General features: G+C 46.8%; 1 protein-coding gene across 2 annotated transcripts in view; it reads right to left on the reverse strand.

The window, feature by feature from the left end:
* Positions 1–17,623, reverse strand: part of NUAK1 (NUAK family kinase 1) — a 78,318-nt gene extending 60,695 nt beyond the window's left edge. The window contains exons 1-2 of one of the 2 annotated variants that reach the window (XM_066263465.1): positions 17,375–17,623; positions 15,889–17,033 (exon numbers count right to left, since the gene is read on the reverse strand). In XM_066263465.1, coding sequence (XP_066119562.1) covers positions 15,889–16,143 — 255 coding nt within the window. In that variant the 5' untranslated portion in view covers positions 16,144–17,033; positions 17,375–17,623. Of the gene's footprint in view, positions 1–15,888 lie in introns of both variants that reach the window. The other variant, XM_066263455.1, reaches the window with a different exon arrangement.
* Positions 17,624–23,872: the final 6,249 nt, after the last annotated feature.

Raw genomic sequence — 23,872 nt, forward strand, 5'->3', positions numbered from 1 at the left:
GGGCCCTCCAGTTATCATAAGAGAAGGTATGAACTAAAGAAATGGGGTGGTGTATCCCCAGATAAATACAACAAGTAGCTTTCCCTTGCTGTGTTTCTCCAAGTACAGATCATGGACCAATTCCTCATACTCATTTGAGTTAGTTGCCTAGTTAAAATGCTTAATATTATTCCTGAGTTCTATCCTGGACCTGCTGAGTCAGATTCTCTGAGGTGGGTGCCAAGAATGGTGCATTTTAACAGGCACACCTAATAGACTGACATCCCCTTGCAAATTTAAGAACCATTGGATTGGATAAGCTCTTTAGAGGTTCGTGTCTGTGTGCTCATCACCATATCTTCAGAGCCTCACATAATGCCTGGCACATAATATGTGTTCAACAAATATCAGATGAATCCATTCAGTGGTTACCACTCTAGAATAATTCATTCAATTTTTTGAAGGCCTACTTTGTGTCATGCTAAGCCAAGCTGAATAGACGACTTCATTTATTCATTCTAAAAGTCTTTACTGGGTGCTTACTACATACCAGGCACTATCCTGGACACTGGAGATACAGAAAAGATGATGAATGAGGTTGCTCAGAGATCATTACAGATGGTGACAAGTGCTATGTACGGAGCAAATAAAGCAAAGGGGTGGAGTGTGTCACCACAATCACTAAACTCAGCATCTGGAGTTGGGCTGTCAGAACTTTCTAGGATGATGGCAATGACCTTTTCTGCACTATCCAGTGGTAACCACTAGACACAAATGGTTCTGAAGCACTTGAAAATGTTGCTAATAGACCAAGGGACTGAAGTTTAAATTTTATTTAATTGTAATTCATTTTCATTTTAACAGCCACGAGTCCATATAAGACAGTGCAAGTCTAGAGGCAGAAAGAGATAAACTGGAAATTATAACACAGACAATATGTGCTATGGGTGGAGCGGGGGAGGAGTGGGAGTAGAGCACCATGTGTTACCGAATGCCTCACACCCAATTACCAGATGCCCTAGTGTTCTCAGGCACCGGGAATTAAAGGAGCAAGGTCAGGTACAAGGCATTGTACTTGGGCTGGAATTTTTATGGCCCATGATCAGTTGGAAGTGGTATGCAGCTCCGCCAACCCCAGAGACTGTGGCTTAAGAACACAGTACTGTCCGAAAAGCCTGCCCACAGCTGCCAGAGAGATTTCTTTCTACACCGTCATTCTGCTGATGGTCATTTTGTCCTTGGCTAGAACGTCCCAGTGGGCCTGAGACGCTGCACAGATTTTATGAGATTTCTTTGCTTCAAGCATAAGTACAAACACAAGCCTCCTAAATTCCACCGGAAAATTGGGGGCTAATCCAAACATTTCATAAAATTAGAACTCATTGTGGGGCTGAAAGGAATTCAGACTGTGCCGCCACCAGAGAAATGCAAAATATTTGTTATAATTTTTCTCTTCATGAGCTGTTTTAAGAAGCAAGTGCCTTTTCTACTTGAAGCAAAGGAGTTGGGGAGGGCAGGGAACGGGAGAGTTTTGGTTTGTCTTTTTTTCCTCTGTGGTTTGCAAAAAGTATCTCCAGATGAAAAAAAAAAAAAAATCGAGGAATCCTCCCTGACTTCCTAATCCCTCAGCTAGTGGAGATAATAAACCCTCCCAATCTCGGCTACATCTTGCCTTTACAGAGACAGTGTTTTTCCTAGAAAATGGCACTTTTGAGCTTTAAGTTTTTCCTTGCCCTTTAACCCCAGAATTTTTAGAGCTGAGATTTTGTTAGCAAGAGAGACATCGCAATCATTCATTCAGGCATGCCTGCCACAGGTCACCAATATTTACTTGCCAGGCACTGTACTAGGCACATGGGATCTTTCAGCAAGCAAAACCAAAGGACATCCTGCTTTGGTGGAACACACCTTCTAACGAAGGAGGATGAACAAGGAAGGTTTAGCGTCTGCTGTTTTGAAGCAATCCGGGGATGAGACGTAAGGCCTCACCAAGTGCAGAATCTGGAAGGGGCCAGAATGTAAGCTCTAAGACAACAGGAACCTCATTTGTCACATGGTCATTGTCACTCTCTCCCTGCCGCCTAGAGCAGAATAGTATCTAACACATAACAGGCATTCAACAAATATTTGTTGAATGAATAATGAATCCTAAAACAAAAATCAGACCCAGAGCTCTCGTCTCACAGATAAGTCAGCTGATGCTGAAGCCGTGGAAGGAACATGTCAGCTGATGCTGAAGCCGTGGAAGGGACATGTCAGCTGATGCTGAAGCCGTGGAAGGGACATGTCTTGGAAGCTGAAGTCATGGCAATGGTGGGACCAGCGCCCAAGTCTCCTCACAACATCCCACACTCAACACACTCCATAGCCATTCAACAAATTTTTATGGCATTTTTGTTTTGTATGCCAGGCACTGAACTAAGACTAGAAATACAAGCAGAGGTAAGACACAGAAAAATCGAGATTACAGAACAAAGTTCCTCAAATTGCTGTTTTCACAAGCCTGAAGACAACTTTTTCTGAGCTTTACGTCTGGTTTCAATGAATCAAAGCCGAAAGCTGCAGAGGCTTATAGGGTTCCACACCCATGAGAGGCCCTGGAGCCCAGTGGTTATAACCACAACCATGATGTAGACCAGGGGTAGTCAACCTTTTTATATCTACCATTCACTTCTGTATCTCTGTTAGTAGTAAAATTTTCTAACTGCCCACCAGTTCCACAGTAATGGTGATTTATAAAGTAGGGAAGTAACTTGACTTTATAAAATTTATAAAGCAGAGTTACAGCAAGTTAAAGCACATAATAATAATTACTTACCAAGTACTTTATGTCAGATTTTCGCTAAGTTTGGCAGAATAAATCTTTATAAAACAACTTACTATAGTTGAATCTATCTTTTTATTTATTTATACTTTGGTTGCTCTGCTACCTCCCACCATGAAAGCTGGAACGCCCACCCGTGGGCGGTAGGGACCAGGTTGACTACCACTGATGTAGACAGCCCAGCCCTAAATCCCAGCTCTATGACTTTGGACGAGTCATTTGATCTAAGTCTCTCCTTCCTCGTCTTCAAAATATATGCACTAATAATACAGGCTCCAAGGACAGAAGGCATGTGAAGTAGTTAGAACAGTGCCTGGCATGCACTTCACTTGTCAGTCATTAACTCTTTCCTGCCGTTAGGACTGTTGGGGAAAGGATCCTCCTGCTCTGAGCCTTCCTACATATTCGAGAAGGTGGATACAATTAATGGAGATTTCCACTTAATTCTTCCCCTCTCCAGGACTTCTGCTACCAGCTGCTTACACACCCACACGTTGGGTTCCTCCCTGAGCATTCCATTTGCTTCTGCCCAGGAAAAGATATCAATTAACCTTGAGGAAGATGCAAAGGGGAATTCTTCCTGGAGTGAGCACATCACTGCCCTGCCTTTCCATCCAAACACATTCTGTGTTGGGCTCTGAGCTCAGTAGATAAACCAGCTGTCAGCCTCTTCCCTACCGCTGCTTCTGCTGCTTAGAGAAAGAGTTCACTTTCAAATCTACTAAGACCCATGCAAAGTAATTATGTTGCATCAAGGACTGCTGAGAGTTTCTCAAGGTTTGCTGGCATCTTTTTAAATTGATACTGTGAAAGTCAAGGCTACATAATGGATGTACTTTGGGCAAAGGCATGAATTCTGAGAGATTTTTAAAAAAAAAGAAGGAGGGAGGGAGGGAGGGAGGGAGGGAGGGAGGGAGGGAGGGAGGGAGGAAGGAAGGAAGGAAGGAAGGAAGGAAGGAAGGAAGGAAGGAAGGAAGGAAGGAAGGAAAAGGAATCAGTCTCCTTACATTGACCAGCAAGGACAGGTAAGCATGGACCACAGAGATGGGGATGTGGAAATGACAAGGGGTAGGCAGGTACACGTTGTAGAACCAAGAGGTGGTTGAGCTCCTTTGGGGCAGAGGTTATATCTTGTTCCCTGTTGTCCCCCCAGTCCTATACAGTGCCTGGCCAACAAATACCTGAATAAATATTTTTAAATGTATTATTTCCTAGGAGAAACAGAAGAAACACCTGCCACAAGAAAAAAAATGACAAAGATATTTGTACTGTCTTCTTGGGAAGCTATCTAAGGCCACAGCTGAGAGCTCAGGCAGAGTAAATTTGGTTCCTGCCGTCATCCCCAGGTTAAAAGTAGTGCAGCCCTCTGTTGCCCGGAGGGGTAGGAGTGACAGTGGCATCTCTCTTGGAGGCTGAGTTGAAGGTCGACAAGCAAGGCAGTGAGATGATGCAGGCAATGCACTTACCCTCAGGCCTGGCAAGGATAGGGTGCTCCCTAAAGGTGAGTTTGATGGATTGATTTTGTAAACATATTAGTGGATCAATTCTTCCTTTTTAACTGAGGCTGCTAAAAACATCTCTTGACTTGGGGACAGGACTCCTCCTTAGCCTTTTCCTCATTCTTGCCTCCAATCTACCTGGGTCCTGGATGAAGAACCCAGACTGAAGGAATGCTGAATTTCCCTATCACTGCTAAAGCCTCTGGGAGAACAATGGTGTCTCCAGAAAGAACCAAGGGCACAACTGAGAGCAGAGGCTCTGGCTTCATGGGACCAAACACAGAACCCCTCTAAGTCAGTGATAGTCAACCTGGTCCCTACCACCCACTAGTGGGCGTTCCAGCTTTCATGGTGGGCGGTAGCAGAGCAACCAAAGTATAAATAAAAAGATAGATTTAACTATAGTTAAGTTTTTTTATAAAGATTTATTCTGCCAAACTTAGTAAAAATCCAACATAGAGTACTTGGTAAGTAATTATTATTATATGCTTTAACTTGCTGTAACTCTGCTTTATAAATTTTATAAAGTTACTTCCCTACTTTATAAATCACCATTACTGTGGAACCAGTGGGCAGTTAGAAAATTTTACTGCTAACAGAGATACAAAAGTGGGCGGTAGGTATAAAAAGATTAACTACCCCTGCTCTAAGTATCTGAGGAATAAGCAAAGATCCTTCTAGGCAACCCAGTAGAATGAGAGCTTATCCTCCTCTCAACCCCAAATAAGAACAGAAAACATCTATCAAGACCCAGCTATACATCAGATACTATTCTCAGCACCCTTCCTGAATCCTTACAACAATGTAAGAGGCAGGTTCTATTGTTATCAACCCATTTTACAGTTGAGAAAATGAATGGGTCTCCCCCACACACACACTCCCAAGTTAGAAGCGGGAAGGCAGTCAGACTCCCTCATGCACCCAATCGGGATCCACCCGGCATGCCCACCAGGGGGGCGATGTTTTGCCCAACTGGGGTGTTGCTCCATTTAGGCAGGAGCCATTCTAGTGCCTGAGGTGGAGGCCATGGAACCATCCTCAGCACCCGGGCCAACTTTGCTCCAATGGAGCCTTGGCTGTGGGAGGGGAAGAGAGAGAGAGAGAGGAAGGAGAGGGGGAAGGGTGGAGAAGCAGATGGGTGTTTTTCCTGTGTGCCGTGACCGGGAATCGAACACCAGGCCAACACTCTACCACTGAGCCAACCAGCCAGGGCTGGACGGGTCTTTCAAAGCGAGAATTTTCTAATTTACACATAATCTAGCTCAAAGTCCACCTCACAGACATGCTTAAAAGAGCAGTGCCTGACTAGATCTGACCGGGACCCTAAAGCAGCAGAGAGCAGGGCAGGTGGGGAGTCCTCTTTGACACAGGCTGACCCTCCACGTGGGAGACTTTGCTTACACCTGACAGAGCCTGCACCAAACAATCTCAAAAGGGTTTGAAAGCTGAACACACTCCTCCTCCCGCAACAAGGAGTCCTTCTGCCAAACACCAGGCCACAGGAAATGAAGTCTACTTCACCCATTCCTTTTAGGCGAATCCCAGGATTCTCTTCCAAGGACCTGGAAGGGACTTTGGAGAACATTTTGTCTTGGCCACTCAATTTACAGGTGAAGAAAGGGGGTTCAACACCGGGGCACCTACTATGTGCAATGCACTGTGCCCAGGCTGTGGAGGTACAGACAGCTGAAACCAGACCAGCCTATCCCAAGAGAAAGCCTTCCAAGAACACATAGAGAACATTCACCGTGGACCACACGCTCTTCTGAGAACTGGACATACAACTTATTTATCCTGAAAGACACTCCCATTTCATAGATGAGGAAACTGAGTCAAGCTGGCCATCTCAAGGTTACACAGAAGGTGTGAGGGGGACTCTGTCAAACCCCTGTGCACCCCTTTGGTCTCCTACATTGGATGTTCCACTTCCCTTCCACCACCCAGTAGAAGACTGGGATCAGAGTATCCTTAGGCCCTTGGGGTGAATCACAGGTAAAATTACATCAGCCAGCAAGGATTCCTTCTAGTCTGCTGCAATCAGCTGCCTTTGTGGCTTGAGTCAGCTGGAGGAGCGGGGAGGGACTGGCCAGGAGGAAAGGCTTAGACAGAGAAGCAGTCCCTTTTTATGCCTGGGAACTTGCCCTTGGGCCAAATAGATTCAAGTTGCACACCCTGAGCCATTTGAACACCGCCAGTCCCCTCCCCTTCCTGGGAAAGAGAGGAAGCTACCACAGAGGCTTCTTAGCACCTGCTACCTGGAAACCTCATGCTGCCTCTCATATCTCTAAGGAAAGTCAACAAGTGGCATTCACATTTAAAAGGCAAATTGTGATGGTGTTTCTTCCAGACATACATTACCTCTGCACTCTAGCCAGTGTATCATTCCTTAAGTACTTGATTTACAACCCTGGGATAAAATGTTTTGAAAATCTTGCAAGTGCATTTTGCATCTACAGCTTGCCTACTCCGCAGAGTTGATCACCAGGGTTTCTCGGAGGGGGAGCTGGAGTCTCAGGGAAGGATAAAAATAACCCAAGGGTATGAAAGTAAACCAAGGGGAGCAGCCCCCAAGGGTGGGGAAGAGGTCCCCTCTCCTATCCAGGCTCATGGTGCAACCAAGAAGCACCTGGCCATGCTGGGCTCTCCACAGATGCCCTCACAGTGGTGAGAGGAGTGATCCAGAAAAGGAGGAGGAAGGTCCCATAGGGCCGTCTCTGCTGCCTCCAACCTTCACAAAACTCCTCCCTCTCAGGATTGCTAGTGTACTCTCCACGCAGTTGCTTGTTCGTTTGTTCACTCATTCATTCGTATATTCATTCATGCTTACTGAGCACCTACTATATGCCTGGCACCAAGCTACAGGCCAGGATGCAGTGGTAAAACAGTGGCCCTGTTTCCCTTCTAATGGGCAACAAGGGCAGAGCGTATACAGACAAATCATCAATCCAACACAGTGCGTGTGTTCTAAAGGGAACAGACACAGGTCCAAGGAGGCGGAGTAAGGAAGTGGGAGTTCGGGCATCAGGCAGGAGCCACAAAGGACATGCAAAATACAGAAATTAGTGTCCCTCTGCAACCAAGAGAGGGTCTGAAGCAGAGAGAACCACGCCTAAGATAAGAAGGTCACCTGGTATTCAATGCTAGTACTTCTCACCAAAATAATAATGTTGGCTCCAGTTTTCAAGAGCCAACTATGCAGCAGGCTCCAAGCCCCGGGTTCTCATGGAAACCCCACTTGGTAGCGGCAGTTCTCTAGATGAGGACACAGAAGCTGGAGGGAGCGAGGGAGCGTTGAGCTTGCCCAGATCATCTAGCTGCCAAGCGGCAGGAGGGAGTCTGACCCCAGTCTGTCTCATTCCACAGCATGAGTTCTACTCTGCACCTGCCTTATATACTACCTTGCACGGGTCTCGGCTTACTCCAGTGTGTTAACTATGCCCTCCAACCAACGTCTCAGCATCTCCATGGCAGGTCTTGTCAAAGTCCCTGAAATGTCCCACAGCCCTAGGCACTTTAGTAAGCACTCATTAAATGCACTGGGTTTACTGCTAGAGAGACAGGAAAAGAAAGTCTAACAACCCCCAAAGTATGTTGCGTCTCCATTATAAGGAATCTTCAGCAGAGTAGTGACACATGGAAGCTGATAAGAACAAGGATGAAAGCCACCCCTTGGAGGGGCAAGTGACAGGCATCCAGCCCACACTGTTCACACAGAGCCATAGTCTGGGGGAGCTGCTGCAGGCCAAAGAAGGAGTCTTTTTCAAATCCACCCACCTAGAGAAAGGCTGTTTTTTAATTCATACCAATGTGCCTGTTAGATTAGCCATGGCCATGGTGCATTCACTGCCTGCCTACTCTGTGCCAGGCACCAGACTAAAGGCTTAGCTACAGCACTCAAATCCCCTCAATGGTCCATAAAATAAGAACTATTATGAGCCCCAGACAAGAAAACAGGTTTGAAGGAGACTAGTGACTAGCCCAAGATCACACAGCTATCAAGGGGTGGGATGGATCGTGGACCCAGGCAGCCTGGTTCCAGGGCGCTCTCTCACTGGACCACAGCACACAGGACGGTGCTCTCCACTTCTGACACAAAATACGCATGTGCAATTCGTGGCCCCATGGGTTGGCATCTCAGGGGTCTGAATAGATACAGGCTTCTACCCCATTCTCACTTCCAAACCACCTCCCTGAGCTACAGTTACTTTTTACAACAGACTTATTGAGACCTAATTCACATATGATCAATTCCCCATTTAAACTGTACAAGTCAGGGCCTTTAATATAGTCAGACTTGTGCAGTCACCATCACAACCAACTTTCAAACTTTAATCCCTAAATAGAAACCCCATACTCGTTAGCAGCCACTACCACTTACTTCCAACACACCCTGGCCCTCAGCAACCACAAACCCACTTTCTGTCTCTATGGATTTGCCTGCTTCGGATAGTTCGTAGGAATGGAGTCATAAATTATATATGATCTTTTGTGACTGGCTTCTTTCACTTAGCATAATTGTTTCCAAGGTTCATTCATGCTGTAGCATCTATCAATATTTTGTTTCACTTTATTCTTGAGTAATAGTCCAGAAATATTCCATAAATAAATGAGGGCACTGATATAAATAACATTCATACAGAAAATGAACCTGCCACGTTTTATCCATTCCCCAGCTAATGGGTATTTGGGTTGTTTTCAATTTGGGGCTTTTCTGAATAATGCTGCTGTGAACATTTGTGTGCACATTTCCACGTGGACATGAGTTTTCATCCCTCCTGGGCTGTCCTAAGAGTGGAAGTGCCCAGCCCCAGTTTAACATGCAGCTGAAAGTTTACCAAAGAGCTTCACAGTGAAGTCAACATCTGGCTGCTCCTGGGCTGTTTCCAGAGAATTTTATCAATACAGCCAGACACCACTCACGGGTGGGTCATCTGGCCCAGCCCCTCCTCTTCTGGGGCCTGGGATCTTCTCATTCCTGCACTGCACAGTGTCGTCTGGGCCAGCACAATGATAAATGCATTCTGCTTTAAAGCAGATACTTCACAAATCATAACTTACAGATGCTCCAGGACTTTCATGTGGGAAAGACATATGAGACTTACGCTGTCTGACTCCAGAGCCACTGAGGACAGGAAGCCGTGGCCAGGAAGCTAACAAGCCTGGATAGACATGTCTCCCTCCCTTTCCCTCTCTCTCTCCCTCTCTCTCTCTCTCTCTCTCTTTCTCTCTCTCTCTTTCTCACACGACTGCATGAGCTCATGCAACAGAAAGGGAATTTGTGCAGAAGAGGGTCAGCCTGGCCTTTCAGACTTTGCTATAAAACCTTGCTATTCATTTCCAGCCATTGTCTTTTCTTCCCAACCAATCAAAAAGCTCCTTAAGGTCAAAGATGATGACCTACAACCTCTATACCTCCTAAAATAGTCCCTGGCTCAATGTATTCACTTCAATTCCACTCTACAAGCCTTTGTGGAGGACCTACTATGTACTTGGCACTACGCAAGGCATTGACAGTAGGTTCAAGACAGTTAGACAGGGCTTACCAACAGAACAGACAAGATACCTGACTCAACCCTTATCTCCTCTGCCTCCCAGGAGGAAATGATACCATGAAGACCTGCACTGCGGTGTGGGTGCATTTGTCTGCAAGCAAAAACGGGCTGATCTCCGAGGACCCCTAGGGCTTCCAGAGTCTGAGGATACTTAAGGAACAAAAAACTAAGAGTGTGTCCAGGTGGAGAGCTCCCTGACTTTATTCATTAAAACATACTTGTGGCTCAACAAGCAGATAGTTCTCCAGAAGCAGACATATCTCCTCTCCCCAACATGTTCTGATTTTTATCTCTCATAGCTCAAATCTTGCAAAAACCTCCAGATGGTCCTCCCTGCTCCAAGCCAGCCCACCAGACGGACGGGCTCAGAGCCCCCTGTGAGCAGAACCCAACCCAGCTCTCTACAGGAGGGGAGATGGTCAAGGTCTCTGCATTCATGCTGCCTGGGTCCAAACCCTGATTCTGCAGCTGCCTGTGACCTTGGATAGGCTACTGAACTGCTCTGTGACTCAGTTTCTTCATCTGGAAAACAAGATCATTACAGAATTGTTAAGAGGGTTAAATTAGTTTAAATGTGCCTGCATGTTATAATCATTCAAGAAGTATTAGCTGCTGTTCTTCTTATTATTATTTTATATTACTATCACTCTCAGCCTATTTTACCCATCTCGCCTCCCACCAGGTCCCAGCACGCACTCGCACTGCAAGCAGTCTGGCCAGCTCACCCTAGAATCTGCCCTCTAGCTGAAACGCCCCATATCTCAGTCTTCTAAAATTCAAAGGTCATCATCCACAGCACTTGCTGTCCCTAATCCTGGCCAGTAATCCATGTCCCCTTCTCTATATTCCCTGCTGAACAACAACAAGAAATTCCCTAGGAAAAGAATCTCCCTGTCACTGGTCTTCTCACACCATGAACGGAGCACCATGCCAAAGTCCAGACGTGACTAGCTGGACAACAAAACTAACGCTCTCCATTTATCTAGCGGCAATGGGTTTCAAAACAGGTAGACTTGTTTGATACAGTCTAGCTGTATGCTGCTGGGCAAGTTACTAAACCTCCCTAAAGCATCACTTTTCCTATCGCTTAAATGGGTTTAAGTAGAACACATACATCTTAGCATTGTTGAGAGGATCAGAGGAAATGTCTGTAAAGCAGACACCCCAGGCTCTCCAAAATATCAGCTGGCTGTAATAATGCCAGCAGGGCTACCACAAAGGGGGAGGGGGTCCTGTCCAGGATTGAATTAATATAATGAACTCAGCTTCAGTGACTCCCTTCCCAACTTAAAGATCACCTGAAAGAACTGAGTCCTATATAGAAGAATCCATGGCCTAGCAACTGCTTAATTCTGTCTCTTCTGCCAGATAGTAGGTTCTCTGTCTATGTCTAACATGGTGAGAAGCATACGGCAGATGGTAATAAATCTTTGTTGAACTGAGCAGAATTCATTCAATATTTGTAAGTACATTACATTTTTGCTACAAGATTATAAACTCTTTAAGAGTGAGGATCATGTCTTGCTCTAGGAAAGATTTATTAAATGAGTGATGGAAAAATACCAAACCAGATTCAGGTTTTTCAGACCCAGCTCAGTCACTTACGAGATGTGCATGCAACCTCAGAAGAGTTATTTGACGCTTCTATGCCTTACTTTTCCCCCCTCCAGGATGAGAAGTTTGGACCACATGTTTACCGAGGTCCCTCGCTCCAAGACGCATTGGGTCTTAGCTGTAACATGGCACCTCCAACACCGTGCATGCGACAGCCACACATGCCCTGGCCCAGCAGGCCAACCTGCAGTTCGTCCTCTGATCTGCAGGTTTCCAGCACCAGGCTGTGAATAACGAGGCCAATGCTTAAAACACTCATTTTGTGTCAAATCAGTAGCTGTGCCAAGTGAGGGTGGCTGTCACTCAAGCTAGGGCTCTGGGACCTGGGGCACACTCTGCTTACAGGACCTGTCACGCCCATGCCAGACCTCTCCCACAGACCTTCCCTCCTGCTTACATAACATCAAGTACAACAGATAACCTGCTGCACAGGGAAAACTGAATTTGGCCTTTGGCGATGAGGTGATCACATGACACCTCTCCCCAAAATGTTGTTTTTGGTTTTGGTATTTTTATCAATACTGTGTGGAGCCTGAAGGTCCAGGGAGTTTGGCTCAAAGAAAATGCAAGCCGTGTTATGACACAGTGGTCCATTCGACAGCCCTGCCCAAAATTGAAGCAAAACAAGAGTTATGCAATAAATAAAGCCTAAATTCAGAGCCTATTGGAATCTGGATGCCTTGGCTTCCTATGGGCACACTGCCCTAGCATTCCTTTTTTATTTTATTTTATTTTTTAGGTGAGAGGAGAGAAGAGAGTAAGGCAGACTGCTGCATGCGCCCTAATCAGGATCCACCTGGCAACCCCATCTTGGGCTGACACTTGAACCAACCAAGCTATTTTTAGCACCTGAGGCTGACGTGTTCAGACCAACCACCAACCAAGCTATCCTCAGTACTGGGGCAACACTCAAATTCATTGAGCCACTGGCTGCAGGACGGGAAGAGGGAGAGAATGGGAAGGGGGATGGGGAGAAGCATGTGGTCGTTTCTCCTGTGTGCCCGACCGGGAATCAAGCCTGGGATGTCCATACACCAAGCCAACACTCAATCCACTAAGCCACTGGCCAGGGCCCATAACATTCCCTAATTAACAAGATAAGTTGATTATTTCTTCTACCTTTCTCTGAACAATACAAGGCTAACTGTCCAAAGCATCATGCCTTTCTGATGGTCTTAAAATCTAAATGAAAAAAATATATGTAAATGAAAGCCCAAGTAAGATGAGAAACAAAATCTGCTAAAAGAAATAATTAAAATTGGCTAATTTTCTATTTGAGGCTTTCAGTTGATAATTTTACTCAATTCTCATAAGTGTATGAATTTGGTACCATTAGTTGCCCATTTTATAGATGAGGAAGCTGCGATTTCAAAAAGCTATATAGTTTGTACAAGGCTTTTCGCTCTCCTGAAAGAGTGCCTCATGATTGGGCTTGTTAATCTCTGGAAGAAGCCACTTTGAGCCTCTGTCTCGTGGATGTGCTCAAGCAGTGGCCGCAAGACCACATTTGGGATGGAAGAGGGGAGGATGCCTGGACCATGCAGAGGGCTGGACCAGCCGATTCCAACTTCCTGATTCTGCAACTCTTTTTGGAACTGCCTTTCACAGAACACAGAAGATGCCTCTGTGTGGTATTTTGTTTGATGCAGAAGGCCCTCCAGACATGTAATTAAAAGCCACAACATTCTTGATTTTAAGCACTTCTCTGTCACAGAGGTGCTGATTTCATAGCATCTCCTGCAGCCAGCATCCCTCGCCTGGCAAAGCAGCTTAAAGCCACTGAACCTCTTGAGAAGTGCTCTGAAAAGTGTGGCTACAAATGACAATAAAGCATCACTGCATAATTCTCCCTGAAAACCAAAAGAGCAGAATCGAAACTGTGCTCTTCAATTCCCAATTGTTCCTTCAAGGCAAGTTGAGGCTGTTTAGTACTTCCTGGAACCAGAATAAAACTTCCAGTTTAAATGAAAATTTCTTGCTGCTCTTAACAGATTCTGAGTCATCAAGCACTGTATGGCAAGAGCAACTTGCTGACCAATTTCTTTTTATGTTTGTTTTATTTTCTGTTCAGCCAGGCACAGGGAATTTTCTACCTGACAATTCCTGTTTCTCATTTAAGTTCTTATACCATCTGTGAGCACTGTGCTCAGCAGGGGGAGGACTCAAGGCCAAGGAAGTCTTCCCTTCACCCAATCTCACCCAGTAGTTTTCCCATCTATTTAATGCAAGGTTTTCACCAGATGATTTTACTAACATGGTAAGCTTACCTACCCAGTAGAGGGCAGTTTGGGGACTGCCAATTTCTGGGTCTTGATCTGCTACCAGATTCAAAATCTTTCCATTAATTTTTGAGTAAAACATGAGATTGAGCTGAAATAAATTGTACAATGGAAACTGAACTAGGGCTGGACAATAACAGCAAGACGAATGATGGCTTGCCGCTGAAAAATGAGCCTCTTCTGTTCTCAGGGTGCCCCCTAGTGGGCATTCGACTAAATCCCGCCGGAATGTTCAGTTTCTGCAAATAAAGGGAGACACCCACCGAAAGAGAAGGGCAGGCTCCCCTCTTCTGATGCAGTCCCTTTCACTCTACTCTGTGGATCAGACAGAGAGACAGAACGTCTGACAGGAAGCTCCACTGAAGCTCATAAAGGTGACTACCATAACACAAGGTTTCATTCTTTCACTTTGAAGCAGCTCTCCAGCATTCAGGCTTCTGTGTCGCCTCACAGATCCGGCAGACACACCCTTTACCACTCAACCCCTCACAAACTCACATCCTCAACCTGCCGATCCAACAGCGTCTGTTTTTCATTATTCCACTTTCCAACTTCTCAGCGCGATTCTTCAACAGCTATTAAGACAACACGAGCAAGGAGCTAAGCTTAGTTTTTGCTTATTCAAAATCCAGCCTGGGGAATATCACTTCAGAAGACAAGCATGAATGAAGTGCACATTTCTCAGCCTCTTCTCCCACAAACCTGGAAGTGTGTTCCTCAAAGCACATCTTTACCACCACCTCCTCTAAAATTTTCAGCCTTCAAAAATGGCACCTGCACAGAGTGAATTCTCAACTACTTGCTTGCTTGCTATAGAATGTTTACTGGAGAAAGCTTAAATACGTACTGTAGAATATTTCAAATTCCAATTAACCTACAACAGAGTTTTTTTAAAGCTATAGGATAAAGTTGCTTTTTCTAAAGCTATAGAATAAAGTTGTATCAACCCAATAGTGAAGCTTATAATGAGAGAGTTATCCAGGTACCCAAATACAAGAATTGAGGAGCTAAACTTTGATTGATGTCCTTTCTTTTTCTTTTTTTTACAGACTTGTCCCTGCACATATGCAAAAGGAAAATACTAACATCAACCTACAAATTCATTCAACGATTCATCCTCCCTCTTCTTTGGTCATTTGTTAAGTTCATAAGCAACCCTGGCCCACAAAACACCCCCAATAGTGCACACAAGGAGTCCCAAAATTAGTTCCTGACTTTGGCACTAAATCGATTAAAATATTATTCAATAGGCCTCAAATCAAAGAACCTGTTCATTTTCTGCCACACACCTCACAAAATCTTTCTGTAATAGTAAATCACTTTGAATCCAAGTCTCTAGTCACAAGCAGTGTGAATTTCAAGGGCCCGTTCTACAGAAAGGAAAATGATAATAAACCAAGTAGGTGACAATCTAGACCCCAATGCACTCTTTAGGGTTATACAAATGGTGCTGGGACCCTGACAGGGTTTCAGCGGTCACAAAGAATGGGGCAACTAGGCCAGACCCCTTAAAGCAATTTAGTGGCCCTGCAGCCAGGACCTGAAATGTAATTGAGTCTGCTGCAACTCAGCATCTGTGTGGCTATTCATGCTCTGGGCATTTCAGTCCTCCCTGAAGTCAGGCCAAACTGTCACAACCCTCATGCCTGCAGCAGCCTTTACTTTTGCTACCTAACCTTCTCTCTGCAAAACAGGCAGGAGTTCTTCCTCCTTTGCAGCGACAGCAACATCAGGGTGACAGGGAGTATGAGTGGAGGGGTCGCATTCATCTGCAGGACACGGGACTTGGGGGACCAGGTCTGAACTGAGGACGTGGGTCTGGTTTGAAATTAGAGCAATAAGGCATTCCAGGGCATGATCTGCACGAGTGCTCGCGAGGGGAGACCCTGATGGTCCCAACGTTGCAAACTGTTTGCAAATCATAAATACTACTTTGCTGCTAGGATAAAAAAAAAAAAAAATATGCGCGGACAGGATGTAACAAGTGTTTCAGAAAAATATGCCTGAGTCACGGGGAGTTGGGATGAGAGTGGAATCTGTCTGGGGGCTCCCAGGAAGACCCTCTCATACGACAGAGCCTCAGCGTCCAAGACCCCCATCCCCCTCGGTACCAGCCGCGTCCCCGGATTTCCCCCACTCACCACACGGCCCGAAAACCTCTCGGTGGCCCTCTTGACTTTGCCGTAGGTGCCTTTCCCTAGGGTCTCCTGCAGCTCATAGCGGTGCTTTAAGTTGTGCTTGTGGTGATGACGCTTCACCCCGTGCGGTTTCTTGGGCTCCGCGACCACTGCTGCGGTGGCTGCAGTCGCCCCCGCCACCGCCTCCGGGAGAGAGCTCGGCGTCCCCGGCCCCAAGTCGGGACCGTCCCGGGCCGTGGGCGCAGCGGCCCCCTCCATGTCCAAACTCAGGGAGAGAGTGATGGAAAGGGCAGACCCGGCACAGCGCTCTGGGTGTCGGGGTCCCTGCCCAGGGAAGTCAGAATGCGCTCAAGGTCGACCCCGCAGCATTGGGGAGACAGCGGGATCCCTCTAGGGCTGCGGCTGGGTCACTGGCGGCAGCAGCTGGGACTACACATCTGGCGCCCCCGGCGCCCACGGTTCGCGCACCGCCCACCGGCCGCTGCGAGCTGCGGAGCGTCGGCGAGGTGGCGGCGGTGGTGTTTGCAAGAGGGAGGGGAGAGGGGTGGCTCCGAGCGCAGGACAGGGAGTGTTATGTGGGCGCCGCGCCCCCCGACCCCTCCCCGGTAGGACGGGCAGACGGGACGGGGGCGGGGCGGCGCGCTCGCCGGTCCCGGGGGAGGGGGAGCGAGAGGCGGGACGGCCGGGGCTTCCCCCACCTCACTGCAGCCTCCCAGGGCCCGGGGCTACCCTGAGCTGGGAGGGGGCTGGGTGCCTGTCGTGACTTGCCCTTTGTGCCGCGCGGTGTAAGGGCCGCGCGACGTAGGCCGCAGTAGTGGCAAGGGAGCTTTGTCCTCACTCGGCCGAGATGGGGACCGAGGGTTTCCAAGCCCGGGCGCCCCCTCCCCGGGCTTGCCCGCCGCAGCTACCGCGGACCCTCCGCCGCCGCCGCCGCCGCCGCCGCCGTTGCCGTCTCCTGCTCCGGCCGCTCGGCCTCCCTTCTTTCTCGCGCCCGGGCGGCGGCGGCTGCTCGCCGAGCCCGGGATCCAGGCAACTGAGAGCGCTCCGAGCCGGGGGCCGCCTGGGCCCGCTCGCGATCCGGCCGGGGGCGCCACGGGCTCGGGCGCCCCTTCATTCTTTTAGGTGTCGCCGTGGCCGCCAAGCCGGAGCTGGGGGAGAGGTTGGGGGAGGGGAAGCAGAGCGGGTGTTGGGTTACAGGCAATGAGTCACGGCCCCCCTCGCGCCGCATGCGCACCCCTCCCGTCCCGCAGGCCCGCCTGGGCAGCTGCGCGCTCCAGAGAACCCCAAATGGGTGCGTCGACCCGGCCCTGCGCTCTCCCCAAAGAAAGGAGAATGGGAGGCTCGGAGGTTGAACCTAGGGCCCGCTGCCGGACTGCCGGTTCTACGTCACCATCTAAGACTACGGCCGGGTCAGCCGCCTGGGAGAAGAGGCTTAGGGACGTGGAAGAGCTGGAGCGCTAGAGGCTCCAGGACAGAGCTGGGCGCCTACCCTGTCCGCCAAGAGTGCCTTCGGAGGTGGGAAAGCCAGGGACCTCTGATGGAACCGAGCCCAGGGCCTGCTCAGCAGGAGGCAACTTGCAGGCCTCTTGGCCCTTTGGGCCTTGACTTACACTTTAACTGAAAGTACCATCCTGGAGATGGTAACTGCGACAGTACCCCCAAAGCTGAGGGTCAGGCTGGGAGGGCCTCCGACTGCAGCAACGCTGCCTCCTCCACCCCACCTTGAAGAGGCAAGAAAAAACAAAGAATAAGGAAAGAGAAAAAGAGGCCTTAGGGAATTTTTTTTATAAATGGTGCGGTATAGCAGACGGGGATGGGAAGAGTAAGGTATGAAGAACGTCTGGTGCGTTGCAGATCGCCTGGTGGTTCTTCACTTTTTCACCAGCAAGCTGGCTCAGCCTTCCTCTGCAGCTCTCAGGTTCATCCCTTCTGCATTCCTGCTGTCTACACTCCTGTCTCCCCCTATCACCTTACCCTGGACTCCTGCAATGGCATGTCCTCTCCATAAACCCCCTCCCTGCTGTCAGAGTAATGGCCTAACACACAGCAGTCATCCTGTCCTCCATGCCTGCCCCTCTGCCACAGTCCAGTGCTTGGTCTTATCTGTCCACACTTCCCCTCTACTGAGGCTTCAAATTAACCCCTTTGACCCTTCCTGCCTTCCCCAGGAGCATACTAGTTATTGCATAATACAAATACAAAAGCCATGTTTATTCAATTCCTATTCTGTCCTCCACACTTGCAGTACCTCCCTACCCCCCATCCTGAAACTGTATTCTGCATTGATACAAAGTCTGCAGACATTGTGCATGTAAAATAAAGAGAGTGAGTAACATAAAGGCTGAGCCTGGCTCCCCAGTGAATAGGCTGTGTGACCCTGGTCAAACAAATGACTTAACCTCTCAGAGCTTCACTTTCCTCTTCTTAAAATATGGATTACGAATCTGTTTTACAGGTAAACAGTTATGTAATTAAAACTGTTCACCAGGTATTTTCTGGTTCTTTTCCTTCCCAAGGATGTGGTAGGAGTCCACTACCCCAACCTCTTGAAATTAGATGTGGCCATATGCCTTGCTTAGGGCGATGGGATGAGAGCATTGCTTTTAAGTAGAAACTGTTAAGATCCAATGGGGAAATCCCCAGGTCTTGGCAATTCTGAAAGTACAGTCTTGACAATTCTCTCTTGACAACCCTGGAAGTACAAAGATTGAGCCTCCCCCAGCCAGGCTGGGTTTCTATAAAGATGGCAGAGTAGTCCCAGCTAACCTGCATTGGAAAAGTAATGTGAGTGAGATTCAGAGGAGTTGTTTGTTACAGCAGCATAACTGCTTATTCTGGCTGATGTTATTGCCCACAAGTGCCTGGGACTTTATCAGAATTTGTTGAGTGAATAGCACCTACCATAGGCTGGTGCCATTTTAGGACAGTAAACCCTTTACAGTGGTTATAATCCCTATTTTCTTTTTTTTTTTTTTTCTGTATTTTTCTGAAGTTGGCAACAGGGAGGCAGACAGACTCCCGCATGCACCCGACCGGGATCCACCCGGCACGCCCACCAGGGGGCGATGCTCTGCCCATCTGGGGCATCACTCTGTTGCAACCAGAGCCATTCTAGCACCTGAGACAGAGGCCACAGAGCCATCCTCAGCCCCTGGGGCCAACTTTGCTCCAATGGAGCCTTGGCTTGGGAGGGGAAGAGAGAGACTAAGAGGAAGGAGAGGGGGAGGGGTGGAGAAGCAGATGGGCGCTTCTCCTGTGTGCCCTGGCCAGGAATCGAACCCGGGCTCCTGCACACCAGGCCGATGCTCTACCACTGAGCCAACTGGCCAGGGCCAATCCCTATTTTCAATTGAGGAAACCATACCAGAAAGGTTAAGTAATTTGCCTGAGATTATAGAGGCTGTAAATAGTGCCTGGATTTAAACTCTACCTGTCCAGTCCCAAACCTTGTACTCTTCCTCTTCCACAGATGCTGTGCTGCCTCTCCTTAAATGGGAAGGATGGAAACACCCAATACAATGCCTGGCACACAGTCCTGTCCAAGCACTGGGTGTTCCTCTCCAGACTGAATTCCTATAGCATTTATAATTTGAACCACACTTCAGCACAATGTTATCATGCATTGTATTCAAGTGTTTTCCATAGATAAAGCTTTTCCTCCAAAAAGATCCCACACTCCTGGTTTTTAGATAGAGTTTGCATTCTGGAGTCAGACTGCCTGGGTTCAAAGTCCTGTTCCACCACTAGTAATTGGCAGTCTTGGGCAATTCTTTTCCCTCTCTGTGCCTCAGTTCTCTCATCTGCAAAATGGTGATGGTAATAATATAGGTGGTACTGGCAGTGGTAACAAAAATATGTACCATGGGGTTAGTGTGATGATTAAGGAATATAATATATACACTCAATAAATCATGGCTGTTAATACATTTATTTTTTATTTTCATGGCTCCTACTAGAATTGCAATTACAAGCAGTTCAATCATACTACTTGTTTAGACTGTGATTTCTGGCTTCATTCTGGATAGAGGACAGTTTGGAACATCTGAAGTTGGAAGCATAACATCCACATGGTCCCACAACTTATATTTACATAGGCTCATTACTTGTTCTTTATTACACTTTCTATTTCCAAAAAAAATTTAAAAGAAAGAAAGTATCTTTTCTCTTTCTTTTTTTTCTTAAGTGAAAAGCAGAGAAGCAGAAAGACAGACTTCCACATATGCTCCAACCCGGATCCACCCGGCTAGCCCCCTATGGGGCGATGCTCTGTTCATTTGGGGCCATTGCTCCATTGCTTGGCAACCAAGCTATTTTAGTACCTGAGGTAAGGCCATGGAACCATCCTCAGTGCCCAGGGCCAACTTGCTCTAGCCAAGCCATAGCTACAGGAGGAGAAGAGAGAAAGAGAGAAGGGAGAGGGGGAGGGATAGAGAAGCAGATGGTCACTTCTCCTGTGTGCCCTGACCTGGAATCAAACCCAGGACATTCACACACCAGGCCAACGCTCTACCGCTGAGCTAACCAGCCAGGGCCAGAAAGAAGGTATCTTTCCTTTCTTAAGAAATCTTTGTTCAGAAAACATAGTAATACTAGTTACCATTTATCTACTATCTACTGTCTTCCATGACCTTGGTATGTATTACTTCTAATCATCATAAAATTGCCATTTGGGTGTTATGATCCCTGTTTGGCTGTTAAGAACACTGAGTCTCAAAGAAGTCAAGTTGCTTGTGTTCCAGCTGCGAGTAATTGCCTGAATCAGGATTTGAACCCAAATTCGTGACTTTTAAAGTTCTGCTCAGACCCATATTCCAAGATGCCTGACATCCCAGTTCACATCAGTGAATGCCTGTGCTTTGATTGACACTAGTCTTCTATTTTTTTCTAGACAAAGTTTTGAAAAGTTACATAAGATTGTGACATGTCTAATTTAAGCATGTTGTCTGGTAGACATCTTGTATTAAAGAGCAACCTAAGAAGATGCTTATCCTTCACTGTGGCAGAAGATTGCTAGCTACCCACCAAAAATTCATGCTTCTCCTTTTACAGGGGAGCTGATGGACAGCTGCTCAGCTGGGGCTTTATTTCCCATCCTCCCTTGCATCCAAGCATGGCCATGTGACTAATTCTCTCTAATGAAATATGAACAAAGGGATGGTCATTACTTCCAGGCCAGGATGTTAAAAAATTGGTTGTGCCTTCTCCACTTTGCCTCCCTGGACGCAGAGGATTCCAAAGCCCCAGTAGATGTTGGACCTGCTAGATAAAAGATGCCTGGGTCCCTGCCTCACCTTAAGGAATGAAGCCACCATCTGACCAGGACATTGCACTGGTACGTGAGTGAAATATAAACTTGTATTGTGTTAAGCCCCCAAAATTATAGGGTGTTTTTGTTACAGCAGCAAGTATGGCCCTCACTAATGCATACAGTTTATACTAAGCCATATTTGCATATAAAAAGCAAGACTGGAGATTATAACAGCCATTTGAATACTTGAGGATGTGCTGGGACAAGACAGGAATGGTCTCATCTTCATGACACTTCTAGTCTGTGGGTAATAAACACAATTTACAGCATTCAGCTGACCTCTGGCCACCATACTTCTTGGGAGCATTCAGGCTATTTGAATATGAAATAGCTTGCTAAAATAAAAATGAAAATTTATTCACAGATCAAAACAGAAAGCTGTGTTTTTCTCCCTGCTGAGTAGCTAGAAAAACAGTAAGAATAGTAGTTAAGAGCATAGGTTCTAGAATCAAAACCACGGAGTTCAGATCCTGACTCTACAATTTTTTTTTAAATTATATATTTTTTGTGTGGCAGAGAGAGAGAATCAAAGAGAGGGACAGACAGACAGGAAGGGAGAGAGATGAAAAACATCAATTCTTCATTGCAGTTCCTTAGTTGTCCATTGATTGATTTCTCATATGTGCCTTGCGGGGGGAGGGGGGGTACAGCAGACTGAGTAATCCCTTGCTCAAGCTAGCGACCTTGGGCTCAAGGTAGTGAACCTTGCTCAAACCAGATGAGCCCGTGCTCAAGCTGGCAACCTCGGGGTCTCAAACCTGGGTCCTCCACATCTCAGTCTGACGCTCTATCCACTGTGCCACGGCCTGGTCAAGCCTGGCTCTACAATTTTTAAGCTGTGCATCTTGGGCAACTTTCTCTTTGTTTTCTCAGTTTCCTCATCTTTAAAATGGGGATATTAACAGTACCTAGTTCAAAGGGTTTTTGTTGAATACCAATTGAGTTAATGCAAAAAACAAAACTAGAAACAGCATGAGGCCTGGCCTGTGGTAGCACAGTGGATAGAGCATCAACCTGGAATGCTGAGGTCGCAGGTTCAAAACCCTGGGCTTGCCTGGTCAAGGCACATATGTCAAGCAATCAATGAACAACTAGAGTGAAGCAACTATGACTTGATGGTTCTTACTACCCCCTTATGTAAAATCAATAAATAAAATCTTTTTTAAAAAATAAAGAAAACAGCATGAGATGGGCATGAGGTGGGCATTAGAACCCAATAAATATTACTGTTTATATTATTTGCCACCTTCACCTTCCCACTGGTATTATATTTTGTGTTTAAAAGGACAATTTACCATGGCCTTTCATGGGGTTGACAGATGACATCAGGAAACAGATTTATTAATAGAACCAGTGGATATTCCAACAATTCTACTGAAATAAGCCAGACTGAGATCTTATTTTTTGTTTTCTCATCCATTTGGTGATTAAGAGGGCAGAAGGATCCTGTTTGGGAAGGGCATCAATTTGAGCATCCACCATAATATGGGGACAAGGACAGGACTTCAGACCTTTGGGGTACCCGGTGGTGCCACCTTGGGCAGGTGCTACCTTGGGCAGATGCCTCTCTGTGGAATGATGTTATCAGGCGAGGTGACGTATGATGACACTCCAGTGCTTACAACTTTGAGCCTTCAGCAGATTTCGGTTTTACAGTCCTTATTTTCCTACCTTCTTTGTGCACATATGCAGACGATGGGGCAAGAGGACAACTGGCAGCAGTTTCATTTGCTTTGTTTTCTCTGTCCTAAACTTTAGACTAAGAAATAAGATAGCTTCTTCCTGAGGGGGGAAAAAGGACAGCAGGGATTCCTTAGAAGGCTTTATTATGGAGAAAAGAAACTGAAATGTGATAAATTCCCCATCAACAGGGAAAGCACTCTGGGAGCAGAAAACAACACCATACCACCCTGGATAGAGCAGCCACCAGAAAGTAAATCCATCACATGCAGGAACGTACTAGGGTCAGGTGGGGAAAACACCTCTGATTGGCTACAATGGAAGAGACTATGTGTTCCATTGAGATTCAATAAGGGATTCTGGGCAGGGTAGGGGGAGATATAAAGAGCTCCTCTCTGCATCTTGCTACCTGAATGGGCGGATACATTCAGCCACATTATCTAAGTTCTTACCATGGGCCCATCGTGAATCTAGTTACTGGGGACACAAGTGATCAAAAATGAAGACCCTGTGTATAGATAGATAATTTACCATGGACAAATAAACATATTAAATGTCAGGTAATGGTAAGGCTGGTATGAAGAACAAAATAATAGGAGGTAGGGAATGATGATGATGGTGGTAAAGAAAAGACTTTCTGGTGATAAGGTGACATTTGAGCAGAGGCCTCCAAGAAAGCGAGGGAGTGTACAATCTGGATATCTGGGGGACAATGTGAATACCTGGGGAAGAGCCTCCCAGGCACAGGGCATAGTAAGTGTAAAGGCCCTGAGGCAGAAATATCCTTAGCATGTTCCCGAAACAGTGAGGCGGTCATTGTGAGTGAAGTGAAATAGAAGAATACAAGGAGTATAAGCCAGAGAGTTAACAAAAGACCAAATCCTGTAGGGCTGTGTGTAATGATGTAAGAACTTTGGGTTTATGTTGAGTCAGGCAGGAGCTATTGGCCAATTCTGATTATAGCAGTGACATAATCAGACTTGAGTTTGGAAAGTCTCT

This window comes from Saccopteryx bilineata, chromosome 1 (genome assembly GCF_036850765.1).
Source record: "Saccopteryx bilineata isolate mSacBil1 chromosome 1, mSacBil1_pri_phased_curated, whole genome shotgun sequence".
Lineage (NCBI taxonomy): Eukaryota > Metazoa > Chordata > Mammalia > Chiroptera > Emballonuridae > Saccopteryx > Saccopteryx bilineata.